This window comes from Balaenoptera ricei, chromosome 13 (genome assembly GCF_028023285.1).
Source record: "Balaenoptera ricei isolate mBalRic1 chromosome 13, mBalRic1.hap2, whole genome shotgun sequence".
In the NCBI taxonomy this organism is placed as follows: Eukaryota; Metazoa; Chordata; class Mammalia; order Artiodactyla; family Balaenopteridae; genus Balaenoptera; species Balaenoptera ricei.
In genome coordinates this window covers 71,482,772-71,501,741 of record NC_082651.1, presented here as the reverse complement: position 1 = coordinate 71,501,741, position 18,970 = coordinate 71,482,772, and the positions used below count along the sequence as shown (strand labels likewise).

The window sequence follows — 18,970 nt, the reverse complement described above, 5'->3', positions numbered from 1 at the left end:
TAAAGAATGGATATTTCTAATGGGTTCTATTTATTGAATGAATGAAAAAGCAAGAACACTAAAAAAATCTTGGGCCAAAATGACCAGGGTTATTTTCTTCTGACCTTACCTTTCATGAAATATACTCAATAAATTACCACTCTCACCTCCACTTCATTTTTTACCTACTTTTAAGACTCAACACTGTGAACTGAAATTTGTGATAGTTTAGCCAGGGCAGGGCGGGTTTATCTTTGCACTATGATAAAGTAAACAGCATAAGACTATTGACAATGTTTTTAACTTCTGATTTTCCTCAGGGAATTTAAGAAAAGTTTCTTTAGAATGTCTTTCTTACTAAACTAAATGTGCTCCAAAATCTAAAATAAGCAGTTTTGGTCTTGGCAGAGGAAAGGGTTAAATGTGAAGGTTTGAGAGAGAGGTAGATTTTAGGAAGGAGATGGATGGAGTGGGTGGGGAAAGAGAGGGAGAAGAGTAGAGAATGTGAGAGAAGAAGGGACATCAACTGGAGATGAGGGAGGCTCCAGGGGGACAGAGAGCAGGAGTTGACCAGGGAAAGGAAGTGCCACACTCTCTGAACTCAGTGAGGACAGGCTGCAGGAGAGGGTCTTTCTGAGAACTTGTGTAAGGTAATGCGCTGGACTCATTCTGTTAGGAGTCAGTGATTTGTATCAGTGGATACTGGGAATGAGACTTTAGTTTACTTAGGAGCCTAAAGGGAGAGGGGAGAGAAGGGAGGGAAATGGCCCTGTCTCACTCATTGCTTTACAGGGGGTAACTTTAAGCTTGAGGCTAGCTTTTACCTGTAGAAAACAAAGGCCAAAGTCTTTCATTCTGCAGTGTAGATAGTAGGCTTAAAATGCAAATGACCAATTGTCACAAATAGGTTGTATCTCTTTTAGACTGAATTTTTATGAGTTCAAATATTTTACTTCACAGTACCGTAACAATAATAACAACTGCTATTTATATTAGCTCTTTGTAGATTTATAGAGGACTTTAACTGATAAGTTAGATTTTGTAGATTAGATGGCAAAATCTAATCTATGAAAGTCACATTAATATCATAAGCCAATCATTCAATGAGTGGAGGTTTGGGGAACGATTATTTGAAATGATGACATTAAGAAACAATAACTTCAAGGATTATATGCAACTCAAATCCCAAGTAGGGAGGGGAAAGAGGATTAACTGTCGGTGTTTTCTGTACAGTGGTTTGACAGTCCTCTAACTCAGTTTTTGTAAATCTCCCTTGGTGTTCACATTTGCAGGAATTCAATCAACATTTACCACCTTGTACCATTTTTCAGGATCATAGTCCGGAAAAAATTCTGGACCATGCCAGAAGCCAACGAAGTACTCCGGTGACCAGAAATCTGTGGTGGAAGCGAGTCTCTTGCACTTTTCCACTCCCGCGTTTATTCAACCCAATCCTACGCTTTTCTTTCCAGCTCCTGCACACCCTCAGGACTGTACCAAAGGCACATCCCAAAAGAGTAGGTGTCTTAATTGCCTTACACAGGCCAAAGAAGAAATACATTGGTTCTGTGGCTCTTCTCCAAGGCACTGTCACCTCACACTTCTAGAGCTTTAGGATTTACCTGGAGGGTTCATGGCAAAAGTGGAATTCCACTTCCACTCCCAAGGAAGAGGTGGCACGAGCCTTTCCTCTTAAAATTTTTATCTTGAAATGTCCATCGTGGCAGTGAAAGGCGGACCCTATCGAACAAGAAATCATCTTCTTATTATTATTACAAAAAAACTTAGCCCCTCTCCACAACCTGCACCCCGCTTTCATCACCCCAGGCCTCGAGACTCTCAGACTTCGAGGTGTGACCAAGGCCACGGACTACAAAACAGAGAATTCTGGGGAAAGGAAGTGACGACACGGCGCAAAGCACGCTGGACTCCGGCAGGCTCGGCTCAAGAGACTCCTTCCTTCCAGCGCGGTTGCTGAGGGCCTGGCGGTGCTAGGAGTCTTAACTGGTATTTTTCTCATTTGTTAGGATTACACGTTAAGTATCACCTGGCTTGAGTACAGCTCTAAGTATCATGCGGCTTCGGGTTACGCCAGGGCATCAGCTCTAGAGCCTTAGCTGCTGTCCCTTCGTTTACGCATCCTCCAAACAAATTTTAAGGTGAAAGTGTCACAGATCCGGGGGCCTCTCCCTGGCGGGATCCAGCGGAGACACAGAGCCAGAGAGGGAATGGGTGGATATCAGAGGAGTTTTCTTTTTCATTTTTGGCTGAGAGTCGTGTGGCGTGAGCTCCTTTGATCGAAGGAGAGCAGAGTTCAAGGATTTGAGCATCTGCAGACTGGAGATCAAAGCCAGCGTGAAGGCGATCTGGAACGGGATTGGGAGGTGAAATAGAAGTGTGCCAGATAAGTTACCCCAGACTGGGCCCCGCGGCAACTCGATGTCCCCGTGGCTTTCAGACTGAATAGTAAAATTTAATTGTCTTCCTGATATGGAACTTGAGATTGGGTTAAGACGTTTGCCTGGGTGGAACATATATATTAATCCGAACTGGTGGTTGTTTTAGATCTAGCCAGCTGGCAACCATGAATGAATGGATGAAGAAAGGCCCCTTAGAATGGCAAGATTACACTTACAAAGAAGTCAGAGCGACAGCCAGTGAGAAGGAGTATAAAGGATGGGTTTTAACCATAGACCCAGTCTCTACCAAGTGAGTATGGGTCCTGCTTCCCAGAAATCACCCTTTTGCACTGCTACATCGTACTAAGAAAGCAGATAAATGAAAGGCTAATTATTCCCACATAAGAATTTAATTTCCTTTGAATCTAAGTACTGTTCTAATTATAGATTTCTGTCAGACCAACCAAGTTTGTAGAAATGGGACACTCCTTTTTTATTACATTTTATTGGAAAATTTCAAATATACACAAATGTGAAGAGGGTAGTATAATGAACACTAATCTTATTCCCCCTTTCAAATATTTTAAAGCCAATTACAGACATAATTTTGTTCATAAATCCTTCAATATATCTCTTAGCAGATTCGGACTCTCTAATAAATGTAACCACAATACCATTATAACACCTAGCAAAAGTAATAATAACTTTAATATTAGCTAATTCCTAGTTTGAGTTCAGATTTTCCTGATTTGTCTCCAAAGTATCTTTTTTAAGCATATTAATTTGTTGATATGTCTCTGAAGAATCTTAATCTATAACTGTACTTTCTCTCTCTTTGGTTTTCCATGTCATTTATTTGTTGAAGAAATGGAGTCATTTGTCTATAGAATTGAACACACTCTGGATTTAGCTCATTGCATTTATCATGGCGTAGTTTAACATATTCTTTTATCCTTCGTATTTCCTATAAACTGGTATTCATAACTAGAGGTTTGATTAGGATCAGATTTATTTTTTGCAAGACAACTTTAAAGGTGGTGATCCACACACTTTATTCTGGAATGATTTTAGATTTACAGAAAAATTGCAAAGAAAGTACAGAGTACCTATATACCCAGCTTCCCCTAATGTTAACAGTTTACAAAACTCTCAAACATTTGTCGGAATTAAAAATTTATACTCACTAAACTACAATCATTTGGATTTTATCAGTTTTTCCAATAATGGCCTTTTTCTGTTCTGGAATCCAGTCCAAGGTCCTACATTACATTTAGTCATCCTGTCTCCTTAGTCTTCTCTGATATGTGACAGTTTTTCAGTCTTTACTTGTTTTTCATGACCCTGACACTTTTGAAGTGTTCTCGTGAGGTATTTTATAGAATGTCTCTCAATTTGGGTTTGTGTGATGATTTCTTTTTTTTTTTGGCTGTGTCGTATGGCTTGCGGGATCTTAGTTCCCTAATGAGGGAATGAATGCGGGCCCTCGGCAGTGAAAGTGCAGAGTCCTAACCACTGGCCTGCCAGGAAATTCCCTGTGATGTTTTCTCATAGACTGGGGTTATAGGTTTTTGGGAAAAGTACCACAGAAATGAAATTCACATCACGTCACATTGCATCACATCATGTCATATACCATATCATATCATATTTTAATTAGGATTTTTCCATTTGTATTCATGAGTGAGATTAGTTTATAGTTTTATTTTTTAATCCTGTTCTTCTCTGCTTTTGGTATCAAGGTTATATTAGCCTCATTAAATGAGTTAAGGCATAGTCTTCCTTTTATAGTCCATAGGAGAATTTGGTTGAATTAGAAATGTTTGGTCCTTGAAAATTTTATAGAACTTCCTGGTAAAATTGTCCAGGCCTTTTTTTCCCCCTCCATGGGAAGATTTTAAACTGGTTATTTCAGGTTTTTTAAAAAGATTATAGTACTATTTACATTCTCTCTCTCTCTTTTTTTTTTTTTGAGTCAGTAGTAGAAATTTATATTTTCTAGGAAGTTTTCTGTTTTCAGTTTCAAAATTATTGGCCTAAATTTGTTCTTAATATTTTATACTATTAATTTTTGCTACCTTATTCCTAATATTATTTATATGTGCCTTCTTTTTATTAATCTTGCCTGAGTTTTGTGAAATTTATGTATCCTTTTCAAAGAACCAGCTTTTGGCTTTGATGATCCTCTTATTGACTCTTTTTTTTAATTGAAGTATAGTTTATTTACAATATTGTGTCAATCTCTGCTGTACAACAAGGTGACTCAGTTATACACATATATACATTCTTTTTTATATTCTTTTCCATTATGGTTTATCACAGGATATTGAATGTAGTTCCCTGTGCTATACCTTAGGACCTTGTTGTTTGTCCATTCTTTTTTTTTTTTTTTTTTAATTATTATTTATTTATTTTTGGCTGTGTTGGGTCTTTGTTTCTGTGCGAGGGCTTTCTCCAGTTGCGGCAAGCGGGGGCCACTCTTCATCGCGGTGCGCGGGCCTCTCACTATCGTGGCCTCTCTTGTTGCGGAGCACAGGCTCCAGACGCGCAGGCTCAGTAGTTGTGGCTCACGGGCCCAGTTGCTCTGCGGCATGTGGGATCTTCCCAGACCAGGGCTCGAACCCGTGTCCCCTGCATCGGCAGGCAGATTCTCAACCACTGCGCCACCAAGGAAGCCCTGTTTGTCCATTCTAAATGTAATAGTTTGCATCTACCAACCCCAAACTCCCAGTCCATCCCTGTCCCTCTCCCCCTCCGCCTTGGCAACCACAAGTCTGTTCTCTATGGCTATGAGTCTGTTTCTGTGTTTGTTTGTTTTCCTGTTTTTTTTTTTTTTTTTGGCCATGCCAGGTGGCTTACGGATCTTAGTTCCCCAACCAGGGATTGAACCCGTGCACTCAGCAGTGAAAGCACAGAGTCCTAACCACTGGACCACCAGGGAATTCCCTGTTTCTGTGTTGTAGATAGGATCATTTGTGCCATATTTTAGATTCCACATAAAAGTGCTATCATATGGTGTTTGTCTTTCTCTTTCTGACTTACTTTACTTAGTATGACAATCTCTAGTTGCATACTCTTTTGTTTTCTCTCTCATTAATTTTGTGCTGTGTTATTTTCTTTGGTCTGCTCTGAAGGAGAGTTATTCAGTTGCTTTTTAACTCTATAATTTAAATCTGTACCCTATCTTCTTTCCTAATACACATTTAAAGCATTCATAACTGTTCAAGTAGTGCTTTAATGACATCCCACAATGATTAGCTTTAGGCTGGACAAAAGGCTTAGATGTTTAGGACCGTCAGAGAATTCATATTGAACAAGTGAATACATTTGGTGGTGAGAGGATTAATTTAAAACGGGGAAGAGCATTCCCTATTGTTCTAGTGACCTGTTGGGGGTTGATGCTGACTCTCATTTCACTGCTTCTTCCATAGTTTTATGGGCCTTTTGGTTTTTCTTTTGCAACTGTGCTCTGAACTTACTTTTCCTCCAAAGTATTGTCCTTGTGAACTTCCTTGAAGATGGCAGCATGTCTGTGACCGGAATTATGGGACATGCTGTGCAGACTGTTGAAATTGTGAATGAAGGGGACCATAGCGTGAGAGAGAAGCTGATGCATTTGTTCATGTCTGGAGACTGTAAGGCGTACAGCCCTGAGGATCTGGAAAAGAGAAAGAACAGCCTGAAGAAATGGCTGGAGAAGAACCACATCCCAATCACTGAAGAGGGAGATTCACGAAGGACTCTCTGTGTGGCTGGGGTCTTGACTATAGACCCACCATATGGTCCAGAAAATTGCAACAGTTCTAATGAAATTATTTTGTCCCGTGTTCAGGATCTTATTCAAGGACACCTTGCGGCTTCCCAATGACAGGCCAAGAACTATGGATGCACTGATTGAAATAAGACTTCATTTTTTGAAAATTCTTTGTTGTTTTTGGTAAAATCAAAGCTGGGGATTATCAGTGTTAATAAGTGAACTGGGCAAGGATGACATCACAAACAAGTAAAATTAACATAGGGACATCAGAATTATAAGAGCCTTTCCTTTTGATGGGGATACACCTCCATTTCTGTCAGGCAAGAAATGTATGTGAAAAAGATGCAACATGTTAGATTAAATATAAAATGCTAAGGTAAAATCACAGTCTTGTTACATCCCTTGCACTAACTAGATGTGTCTGTTTTAAACCGTTTATTTAAAAAAATTTTTTGGTGTAATGATGTAATAGCTTTTGAATCAGAATATATGCTTTTTTTGGTTGAAACTTGAACGTTTTGGTAAAGTCTTAACACATAAACCTTATAAACTCTCAAAGCCTTAAAAAGTGAGCACTGGCTGATATCTCTCAGGAAAAAGGTAAGTGTGAGGTATTCTGCTGCTGAGCTCAACCCAGTTCTTTTGCCTGATGGGTTCAGCCCAGGCTTCTGGGTCACAGTGCTTTCTTCCTACAGTCTCTACTCCCCTTGTCAGGCTTCACTGAGGGGAGAGAATGCAGGAAGGACACTTCACTACATCTGATTCTACCCCTTGGAAGCCAGTCAGGGAGGTTTCTGGCCTACAGAAGCACCTCAGATTGTTAGTTTGGGGGTTGTATGGTCAGGCCACTCAAGATGGCTGTTCTCTTGCTCTTGGCGTGACCAGTCCCTGCTGCGCCTACCCCCTACTCACGTGAATGTGCTCGCCCCCTGCCCCCGCCAGTGATTGTTCTAATCCTTAGGCCAGAACAGCTCCACCTGCTAGTTTATTAAAGGGAAACATCTGCCCCCATGACGGTAGTTAACCTGAGGGGCTGTAAGGGTTGGGTCTCAGCTGCTGGTTTCCCTGGTAACTGATGAGCCAACCTGACGTCAGTTCCCCCTGTAAACGGTAGCTTCCTGCTCCCCCCGGTAGCGAAGGCTGCTGCTGCGTCTCGCTTGCTGCCTGCCCCGCACGGTGGAGGTGTTTCTCCAGGACCTTGCTTCCGACGTGTAAGATGCCCTGTCCAATAAGCTGGCGCTGTCATTGGGCTCTTTCTTCGGTCTCGAGGCTGGTCATCCACAAGGCTTGCAGACCTGCGAGGTGCAGCCCAACAATTCACAAGCCGGCCAGGAGGCCTAGGGAACTCCCGCGAGTGCCAAGATGTAGGGAAGGAAGGACCGGGACGGAAAGTTGCGGGAGGCAGTGGGGAGTCGGGGGGAGATCCCAGGGTGGCCGCCCACTAACGTGGAGCCCTGGGGCAGCTGACGACCATGAAAGGTGTTTTTTCTCTTCCACTGTATTGATGATATCCTGTTAAACTCAGTCTCTTTTGAGTTTAAAAGCAGCTCTGTGCTCGTGGCTCATCTGCACGGGTATGGCTGGTGAATACAGACAAAACGTAAGGACCTGAATTATCCACAAAGGGCAAGTACACCCCCAGCCCACCACCCTTAAACAACTACAGACAGGCTTTAGGGGTATTAACTTAGGGACAGGTTTGTGAATTGGACATGGCCAGTTACCTGGAAGGGTTTGGTTCAGGCCTATGGCAACGGCAAAATGTACCCTTGGGCTTCTGTTCCCAGCTATGGAAGGGGGTACAGCAGTGATGCAGTGTGATGGAACAGCAGCTATAAGCAGTCTACAAAGAGTTACAACAGGTGGAAGACATTATAAAAGGCCTACTCGAGTCGTGGAGCAATGCCAAAACCACTATTCAGGGTCTAGAACAGCTGTGTGTGACATATAGGACCCCTGTGGACATGGATAGCAACCAAGGAATCCACTTTACTGGCCATGAAATTCAGAAATGGGCCAATGAAAATGACACACTGTCATTTCTACCTACCCTACGCCCCCACTGCTACCAGGCTAGTTGAAAGGATGAGTGGACTGAAGCTGAGACGGGAAACCCACTCTCTACGTGTGGACCAGGAGGCTAACTCAGGCCCTACGAACTATAACTGAAGATCCCAGGAGCAGTCGTCACAGTGCTTACTCCATGTTCACCCAGAAGCAGCTAGTCGGCACCATCTGAGTTCACCTGTTAACCACTGCAGGGACCATTGCCAACTACTGGTCAGGGTGATAATTCACGTTTGCCCTCGCCACAGGATCTACCTCCAGGAGAACACATTATAAAATAAATGGCCCTGGGACTGGCAGGTAAGTCCCCCATGGTTTGGGTTTGCTGCCCTGTGGGGAATAGGATTAGAAAGGGACTTACAGACTTCACCTGTCTTCTACCTGCCCCACCTACCACTACTAAGGTAGTTAATCCAGGCCCCTACTGGAGGAAGGCCCCATTATATTAAGCTTGAGGTCTGTTGTTCTACCACCTCGCCTGTACTTGGCACTGGCTCTGGATACTGAGGGTGCACGGGTGGGATGGTACTGCAGGCCAGGACAAAAGCCACAGGCAGGGGTGGTATTACCTGAGGATGCCGTTACTGCTTGTATTTTGGTTAATGGTCATGATCTCTTGTGCCTGTGAAACATCTTATTACATTTTGTCCCTAGTCCGAGCAGAGGTAATCTGTTCGCGGACTGGGTGATAACAGTGGCCTCACTGTGAAATGAGTTTGGTTGCTGGATCTACAGCAGGATGTCCTCCTCGGGATTTCCATGAAAAATTGACCGGATAAAGTGCCTGGCGTCAAAGTTTGCCCACGTCTTGCACTCTTGATACTCTTCGGCTGCTATTGTGTGTACTGCATGTGTGGTATTTGGGTTGCAGTGCCCCTCTACATACCTGACCCCAGGAATATCACATAAGAGGGGCGGACCCAGATGGTAAGGGCCGTGCAGGGTGTGTAGGGGTGGAGTGTGTGGTCAGATGGCTCAAGATGGCTCTTCTCTTGCTCTCTGGGCATCCCCTGCGTGACCAATCCCTGCTGCGCCTACACCCTGCTCACCTGGGCGTGCTCGCCCCTTGCCCCTGCCAGTGATTGTTCTAAGCCTTAGGCCAGAATGGCTCCACCTGCTAGTTTATTAAAGGGAAACACCTGCCCCCATGATGGTAGTTAACCTGAGGGGCTGTAAGGGATGGGTCTCAGCTGCTGGTTTCCCTGGTAACTGATGAGCCAACCTGATGTCAGTTCCCCCTATAAATGGTAGCCTCCTCCCCTGGGTAGCGAAGACTGCCGTCATGTCCTGCTCGCCGTCTGCCATGCACAGTGAGGGTGTCGCTCCAGGACTTTGCTTCAGATGTGTAAGATCCCCATCTATTAAACCATTGATGCCTCTGTCGCTGTTTCCGGGCTCTCTCTTTGGACTCAAAGCTGGGCAACTACAAGGCTTGCGTGCCTGTGGGGTCTTTTCAGGGGAACGTCTACAGTGACCCCAGGGTTCATCAGATTAGAACCCCAAGCAGCTTACTCCCTAAGACAGGGGTAGCAAACTTCAGACCATGGGGACAAATCCAGGCTACTGCCTCCGTTTATTAAAATTTTATTGGAACACAGTCATACCCACTGGTTTGTGTATTGTCTGTGGCTGCTTTTGAGCCATAGTGGCAGAGTTGAATATTGGCAGAAACGATATGGCTTGTATTTACAGAAAGATATGGCTCTTTACAGAAAGGTTTTCCCTAGGAGATCCTTGAACTAGCCTGGTCTGCCAGGGGTCAACGTGGACTTATGTACCCTGTCATCCATACAAAAAGAATCTTGTGGTATTTTTGGAAGAAATACTTTAAAATATTCAGGTTTTAGGGGGTCTTTGAAAGCAGTTTGATAACATAGCTGTTAATTTCCTGCATAGTTGTCTAATAACAGGATGTAACCCAGTGATTCTTGCACTTTTGCAAGCATCAGAATCAGCTGGAGGGCTTGTTTAACACATATTGGGAGTAGGGCTCAGCAATTGCTTCTGATTCAGTAAGGGGCCAGGAACTTGCATTTATAACAAACTTCCAGATAATGGTAGTGCTACCGGTCCCAGATCACACTTGCAAAAGCAGTTTAGAAGCTTTGGGGAACAGAAAGGCCTTCCCTCACAACTTTGTAAAGTTCCATAATCTTAAAAGTGAAATTTAGCGCATAGCCTTTCCCCTCAAACCCCGGAATGCCCTTGGACAGCGGATAGGGGAAGGGGAATAAAAACAAATTTAAATTAAATGGAAAGGATTCCGACAGAATGAGGGAGGCCTTGAAAGAAGACCTGTAGGAAATTATCCAGTGTTTGGTCAGGAGTGAACCGTGACCTAGGGACAGGTGCACTGGTTTTGGTAGATTTATTTGCTGTCAGACTAGTGAGCTGGAGACAGAGACTTTCTTGGCAACTGAGATATCTCATTTGTTTAAAAATTTGCCTTGCGAACAAAACCTGAGTGCTAAAGAGGGTACGTGATCTGGCTCTGCTGTGGAAACCTGCCTGCTTAGGGAGCTGGGCCAGCCCGTCCCTCGGCTCAGATTCTCCCCAGGAATTAACTCACCTGTTTCTGATCCCTCCTCTGGTTCCAGATTCCTGGAGGGAGATCCTTCCCCAAAGCTGGCTCTGCCAGCTGGAAGCGGTAGCCAGGGCAGTCCTTGAACACAGCTGGTGTGAAGGATACTTCTCAGAACAAAAGGTGATTAGGACTTTCGCTGCGTATCTTTTGATCTTGGAGCAAACTTTCCAGCCTCTGTGGTGTATCTTGCTATCCCAGTGTTCACCTGGTTTCCTAAAACTCTCCACCTTCTTCCAAATGTTATGGCCGAAATTGATTTCTTCCATGAATTGTTTTCAATAAAATTAATGAAATTTAAAGCATTTGCAGTTTTACTTGAGAACTGGTGGAGTTTTCATGATGCCTCTTGAAGTAGACTCTAGAATACTGGGGTCAAGGCTATGGATTACTATAAATTTTGGGAGAAATTGGAGCAGTGAAGGACTATAGTTAAACATACTTAATTGCTTCCACTACCAAATACAATCTTTTTTTTTGTTTTAAACCACTGACGTAAGAATAACATACAAAAGCTACCTATTTAGTGTATATAACTTGATGAATTGGAGATAAGCATACACCCATGAAACCATCCCCACAATCTATGCCCTAAACATATCCATTATCTCCAACAGCCTTTCCTGCCTTTATTATTATACAACTGGTTTTGATTTTTCAGACATTAAAGGATTTCTATGAAAAAAATTATACCATTACCCAAACATGCTTTTTACTTTTGTGTGTTACTGTAGAATCCTTTAAAAGTCTACATAACTGTAATCAATGTATACAGTTTAGTTTTCTGTTTCTGTAGTTTTCATAATTTTAATATTTAAGACAATATTGTGTTGATGAACTACACTTACTAAAACATTTCCTTAAATTTTTGACATTTGTTCTTTTTTAAAAAGAAATATTTATTTGGTTGTACCAGGTCTTAGTTGCAGCAGGTGGGCTCCTTAGCTGTGGCATGCAAACTCTTAGTTGCAGCATGCATGCGGGATGTAGTTCCCTGACCAGGAATTGAACCCGGGCTCCCTGTATTGGGAGTGTGGAGTTTTTTTTTTTTTTTTAATAAATTTATTTATTTATTTATTTATTTTTTGGCTGCATTGGGTCTTGCTGTGCGCGGGCTTTCTCTAGTTGCATTCAGCAGGGGCTACTCTTTGTTGTGGTGTGCTGGCTTCTCATTGCAGTGGCTTCTCTTGTTGTGGTGCACAGGCTCTAGGCGTGCGGGCTTCAGTAGTTGTGGCACATGGGCTCAGTAGTTGTGGCACACGGGCTTAGTTGCTCCGTGGCATGTGGGATCCTCCCGGACCAGGGCTCGAACCCGTGTCCCCTGCATTGGCAGGCAGATTCTCAACCACTGCACCATCAGGGAAGTCCCGGGAGTGCGGAGTTTTAACCACTGTGCCACCAGCGAAGTCCCAACATTTGTTCTTTTTGCTATCGTAGATTATGGTGCTAAAGAATATCTTCATGAATATGTCTTTATTGCTATTTTCAAAAGCTAGTGCTTAGAAATGAAAGTACTGTGTGAAAGAGTATGAACACACGTAGGTTTTTCTTCTTTAAATATTTTGTGCTGCTTTACGTAAACAAGAGCAATAATGTGTATACAAATTTCATTACACCCTTAGAGTATTAATATTTTGTTTAATTTTTACAACTGAACATAAAATGGTGTTTTAAAGTTGCTTTAATTTGTATTTATTAGCATTTTTCCATGTGTTTCCAGTATGGGAACTGTTTGATTCACATCTTTTTTTTTTTTTTTTTTAATCTTCATTTTCAAAAAGTTATTTCCCCCATACTCATCTTGTCATATCTGTTTGTGTTTCTAATTTTTACTACATGGCTACATATGTTAACAAGCAACTGTAATTATACATGCATTGCTTCTAACTTATTTTGACCTAATTTCAGATTTATAGAAAATTTGCGAGAACAGGACAAAGAATTGTCATATGTCCCTAGCCAGCAAATGGTAACATCTTACCCATTTGCATTTTTTGTGCATGTGTATGAGTGTGTTCATTTTTCTGCCTGAACTGTTTGAGAATAAATTGTGGACGCAATGGAAATATGAGGACATTTTCTTAAATAACCATGGTACAGTTATCATCAGAATCAGGAAACTAACATTGATGCAGTAGGATGATGTAATACAGACATCCAGATTTTGCCTATTGTTCAATGTCCACTGTATCAAAAAAAGACTTATTTGGATCATGTATTACATTCAATTATGATGTCCCTTTAGTTTCCTTTACTCTGGAGTAGCTCCTCAATCGTACTTTGACATTTTTGAATACAGGCTGGTTATTTTGTGGAATATCCCATAATTCGGGTTTGTCTGTTTCCTAATGATCCAATACGGTATGCTTTTTTTTGGGTAGGAATACCCTGGAAATGATAGTTGTGTTCTTCTCAGTGCCTCATTATCAGGAGGCATATGATGTTGAGTTGCCCCATATTTGGTGATGTTAACTGTGATTACTTGGTTTAGGTGGTGTTCGTCAGATTTCTCCACTGTAAAGTTAATTATTTTTCTCTTCCTAATCAAAGGCATCTTCATATTTCTAAAAGATTTATTGAGGTATTAACATATAAAATTCATCCACTTTAATTCAGTGACTTTTTTTAAGTAAATTTACAGAGTTTACAGAGTTGTGCAGCCATCATCACAATCTAATTTTTTAAACATTTCCACCATCCCCACAAGATCCCCCTGTCCCATTTGCACTCAATTCCCATTCCCACCCTCAGCCCTAGGCAATCACTAATCTACTTTCTGTACCTGTGGATTTGATTTTTTTGTACATTTCTATAAATGGAATCATACAACATATAGTCTGTGTCTGGCTCCTTCTACTTAAATTTCTTCACTTATAGAATATTTAGGACAATATCCTATTGTGTTGTTGAACCACAACTTACTAAAATATTCCCCTAAATCTTTAATTTGATGTCCATGTTATAGCATGTATGAGTGGCTTCTTTTTATTACTGAATACTATTCCATTATGAATATACTACATTTTGTTTATTCATTCTCCAGTTGATGGATTATTCAGATTGTTTCCAGTTTTTGGCTATTATGAATAATGCTGCTGTGAACATTCATGACAAGTCTTTGTGTGGGCATATATTTTCATATTTCTTGGGTGAAAAACCTAGGAGTGGAGTTGCTGGGTTATATGGTAACTTTATGTTTAACGGTTCAGGGAAGTGTCGCATTATTTTCCAACGTGGCCGCGCCATTTTACGCTCCATCAGCAATACACAAGGGCTCCAATTTCTCCGCATCCTTACCAGCACTTGTTAGCGTGATTCTAGTGGTTATGAAGTGGTATCTCATTGTGGTTTTAATTTGCATTTCTCTAATGACTAATGATGTTCAGTGGTGTTCATGTGCTTATTAAGCCATTTGTGTATCTTCTCTGAAAAGTTTACTCAAATTTTTGCCCATTTAAAAAATTGAGTTTGAGTTGTAAGAATTCTTATATATATTCTAGATAATGTTTGCAAATTAAATATCTGATAAAGCACTTTTTTCTCCCAGTCTGTGGCTTGTCTTGAATTCTTTTTATTATTTAAAAATTTTTATTTTATGTTGGAGTATAGTTGATTTACAGTGTTGTGTTAGTTTCAAGTGCACAGCAAAGAGATTGTTATACATACATCCATTCTTTTTCAGATTCTTTTCCCATATAGGTTGTTAAAGAATATTGAGTAGAGTTCCCTGTGCTATACAGTAGGTTGAGTTTTCTGAATTCAAAAAATTTTTGCACTTCAGAAATAGCATTAAGTGCAGCTTATCAATTTTTTTCATTTATGGATCATGTTTTTGGTCTCATAGCTAAGAATTTTATGTCTAACCCAATGTCACAAAGATTTTCTATCTCTTCTTTTAAATGTTTTAATTCACTCTTAAACAGGTTTATGTTCCATTTCTTTTTTTCTTTTTTTAAATTTATTTTATTTTTGGCTGCATTGGGTCTTCGTTGCTGCATGTGGACTTTCTCTAGCTGCGGCGAGCGCGGCTACTCTTTGTTGCGGTGCACGGGCTTCTCATTGCGGTGGCTTCTCTTGTTGCAGAGCATGGGCTGTAGGCACGCAGGCTTCAGTAGTTGTGGCACGCGGGCTCAGTAGTTGTGACTCGCGGGCTCTAGAGTGCAGGCTCAGTAGTTGTGGCACACAGGCTTAGTTGCTCCGCGGCATGTGGGATCTTCCTGGACCAGGGCTTGAACCTGTGTGCCCTGCATTGGCAGGTGGATTCTTAACCACTGCACCACCAGGGAAGTCCTATGCTCCATTTCGAGTTAATTTTTGTGTATGGTCTGATGTAAAGGTCTAAATTTTTTTTTACATGGGGAGATTCAATTATTCCAGTACGATTTGTTGAAAAGATTGCTTTCTCTATTGAAATGCCTTTGCACTTTTGTTGAAAATCAGTTGATCATAAACTATAAAAGTTTATTTCTGGGCTTACAATTGTGTTCATTGATCCATTTGTGTGTCCTTATGTTAGTAATGCATTGTATTAATTACTATAGCTTTACAATAAGATTTGATATAAGTCCTCCAACTTTGTTCTTTTTAAAGGTTGTTTGACTATTCTGGCTCCTTTGCATTGCCATATAAACTTTGGATGAAGCTGTCAATTTCTGAAAAAAATGCCTATGGGGTTTTTTAAAAATAAACTTATTTATTTATTTTATTTATTTGGCTGCTTCGTTGCTGCATGTGGGCTTTCTCTAGTTGCGGCGAGCAAGGGCTACTCTTCGTTGCGGTGCACAGGCTTCTCATTGCGGTGGCCTCTTTTGTTGAGGAGCACGGGCTCTAGGTGCACGGGCTCAGCAGTTGTGTCATGTGGGCTCAGTAGGTGTGGCTCGCAGGCTCTAGAGGACAGACTCAGTAGTTGTGGCGCGTGGACTTAGTTGCTCCACGGCACGTGGGATCTTCCCAGACCAGGGCTCAAACCCGTGTCCCCTGCATTGGCAGGCGGATTCTTAACCACTATGCCACCAGAGAAGTCCCGCCTATGGGGTTTTGATAGGGATTGTGTTGAATCTATAGATCAGCTTAAGGAGAATTGTCATCTTATATAATAATACTGAATTTTCCATTCCATGAACTTGGAATGTCTCTATTATTTAGATCTTTAATTTTCCTACAACAGTGTTTTATAGTTTTCAGTGAACAAGTCTCATGCTACTTTTGCTAAATTTATTCCTGGTATTGCTTTAATGCCATTGTGAATGGAATTGTTTTCTTAATTTCATTTTTGAATTATTGATTGCTTGTATATAGAAATAATTTTTGTATATTGATCTTGTATCCCATGGCCTTGCTCATTTATCACACACACACTTTTGCATTCCTCTTTATTTGCTTAACCTTATCCAAATACATTTTGAAGAGCGAGTAGGCCATAAATTTATTCCCTGCAGATTCCTTGATATGCAGAAGTCGTTCACAAAGTTTAAAGAAGCACACCTAATTTCTGAATGAGATGAGAGTCTCGAAAAACAGAATTAAGGGGCTTGGTTGAAGCATTCAGTACCATTTCTTTTAATTTCAACATTCAGGCATTCCATCTCCTTACAACCTTCAGAGGTTCTTGCAGGGGGGTAAATTAGTTCCTGATTGAATTTATTCAAGTAAACTTTATTTCTCTCTTGTCCTGTTTCTTCTGTGTGCCTGTTTATCTTTGTATCCAGAGTTCCTAAGGTGACTGGCACATAGTACCTGATTAAAATAAATTGGTTATATTGAAATTATGAGTAAATAAATGTGGGAGGAATTTCTGCAACCCCAGTATGGGTCTCAAACTAGCCATGTAGCACACATTAGTTATAAAGTGGACAATCGGCCTTCTTGTTAACTAATCAGATTGCATGCTTCAATTAATCCAGGCTTAGCCATGCTTAAGAAAAGGAAAAGGATGGTGTAAAGATTTATGGGCTAGAAATAATGGGGACAGCTTGAGTTGAAATGGGAAAGTGTGCAGGTGAATTTCAGAGACAGAAGGGTGGCATTAACAGAAATGTCTTTAATTACAGATTGTTTTGTGCTGGGTCTGTAAGTAGTGGATTAGTTTCCTCACATGGGATAGTCCCTTCGTGCCCATGGTATAGCGTGGCCTCTGATTTGTAAAGACATCTGTCTTCTAAAGCACATAACACATTTTCGACGTTCAGTCTGGTAATCTTACTAATAAATCGTAAGAGAAGCTGATTTTTTTTCCAGCTCAATTTATGGGAGATGGGTTACTGAGCACAGAAATTATAGTTCCTAATTAGTCTTCATGTTAGATTTAAACACTTTACAGTCATACACCTGTAGTGCTGTATACTGCCATCCCTCCTTTTATTAACACTATTTGTGTTTTAGCTTATTGGCCAAAGTCTACTAGGTTGGACTCTGTTCAAATAACACAAAGATAAGGTAAGGGTGTGTGTGTGATTTAAACATCTTAATGTGGGCCTAAGTATGAGAACTTTTGTAGTGGAAAGTGCTAGCAGTGTTAGTGTCACATACAAGTCACATTTTCAAAAAAGCATGTTTTGACTTATTTTCACATTTTCAAAAAAAGTGACTTAAACAAAATTTCGGGACTTCCCTGGCGGTCCAGTGATTAAGACTCCGCGCTCCCAATACAGGGGGCATGGGTTTGATCCCTGGTCAGGGTACTAAGATCCCGCATGCTGCAAGGCACGGCCAAAAAAAAACCAAACCCAGAAACAAAATTTGATGGTAGAACATGTTTTTAAAGGAAATACATCCCTACCCATCTGTGCATGACTTTTGCCATTCATACATACATGTACCTCAAATTCTCAAGTACTCTATTTTATTTATTTATTTTTTAAATTTATTTTTATTTTTTGGCTGTGTTGGGTCTTCGTTTCTGTGCGACGGCTTTCTCTAGTTGCGGCAAGCGGGGGCCACTCTTCATCGCGGTGCGCGGGCCTCTCACTGTCGCGGCCTCCCTTGTTGCGGAGCACAGGCTCCAGACGCGCAGGCTCAGTAGTTGTGGCTCACGGGCCTAGTTGCTCCGCGGCATGTGGGATCTTCCCAGACCAGGGCTTGAACCCGTGTCCCCTGCATTGGCAGGCAGATTCTCAACCACTGCACCACCAGGGAAGCCCTAGTCTCTTGATTAAAGTAAAATCATTCAACATAAGAGGAAAATTAACTCCTTCAGGCCATTTTCAGTAAAAGCTAGGTTGGAAGAGGTAGCAGTAACTGCATTTTCTACATAAGGCATAATTTTTTAAAACTTCGCTGTTTGAAATGCTGCTGTTGAAATGTTAAATCACTTTACTTTTTACTTTATTATACCATTTTTAGCAATATTGTATTTGTAACATGTCAGGGTCATCATCCTAAACACTGATTCTCACTGTTGGTAGTTATGGGATTGGGCTGAATTTCCAAGGCCACCCCTGGGTAGTTGCTTTTCCAAACAAACCCCTCTCATGCTGGCTTTTGTTGCCATTTGTTTCTTTCTGAAAAGGTTAAAATAGAGGTGAAAAAACCTAGTTTATTGATTCTAAGCCATCCTCCTCCTAGCTATCTCGCTGGGGCACTGTGTTCTGGCTTGTTTACCCAAGCAGCTGGGTTAGAACTGACTCCGGAGCAGACCTGGAGCTGGCCCAGTTCGGGCACAGATGGAGCACAGAGGCCAAACCGTCTGTGGGAAAAAGTTCATGTTTGGGCTGCTGTCCTGTATATTTATGAAACATTGATGCTGTGCTTTCCTGATGGTTCATATACAGGGCTCGAGTTATTCTTCAAAAGAACTCTTTTTCTGCTCTTTGATAAAAGAAATTATGAAAAAGATTTTAAACCACCTTAAGGATTAGTAATTGACTGCAAATCCTATTTAAGACCAGTCTCTTTGATATACCATTTGGGGGTGGTAACTTGGAAATGGCAAGAAAAGTCTCTCCCTATTAATGACTCATTGTGGTTTACTGTTCACACAGTCATTGCAGTTTTAGACATGGAAGAAGCCCATCTCTCTAGAATGGTCTGAAACTACTGCTGTGATAATAAATTGTACTCGTTGTTTCTACCCGCGGCACTCTACTGTGGCACTCAAATACTGACTGACACAGATTCACGATCAAGCTCTAATTTCTGAAACAACAGCTCACCTTGTATGTATTATTTCAAGCAAACTTTCTCCCTGCATTT

General features: G+C 41.3%; 1 protein-coding gene across 1 annotated transcript; it reads left to right on the top strand.

Moving 5' to 3' along the window:
* The first annotated feature begins 1,879 nt into the window (after positions 1–1,879).
* On the top strand, positions 1,880–6,646 carry GEMIN6 (gem nuclear organelle associated protein 6). The gene is made up of 3 exons (XM_059942897.1): positions 1,880–1,986; positions 2,545–2,688; positions 5,868–6,646. Exons 2-3 carry the CDS (start codon positions 2,564–2,566, stop codon positions 6,241–6,243), a joined length of 501 nt encoding a protein of 166 aa, XP_059798880.1. The 5' UTR covers positions 1,880–1,986; positions 2,545–2,563; the 3' UTR covers positions 6,244–6,646.
* Positions 6,647–18,970: the final 12,324 nt, after the last annotated feature.

What these genes read in the sequence shown, in the direction of transcription:
- GEMIN6 (XM_059942897.1), top strand. Translation starts at nt 2,564, where the DNA reads ATGAATGAATGGATGAAGAAAGGCCCCTTAGAATGGCAAGATTACACT. An exon ending in ATAGACCCAGTCTCTACCAA is followed by an intron (nt 2,689 to 5,867) that starts GTGAGTATGGGT and finishes TTTCCTCCAAAG; the next exon opens with TATTGTCCTTGTGAACTTCC.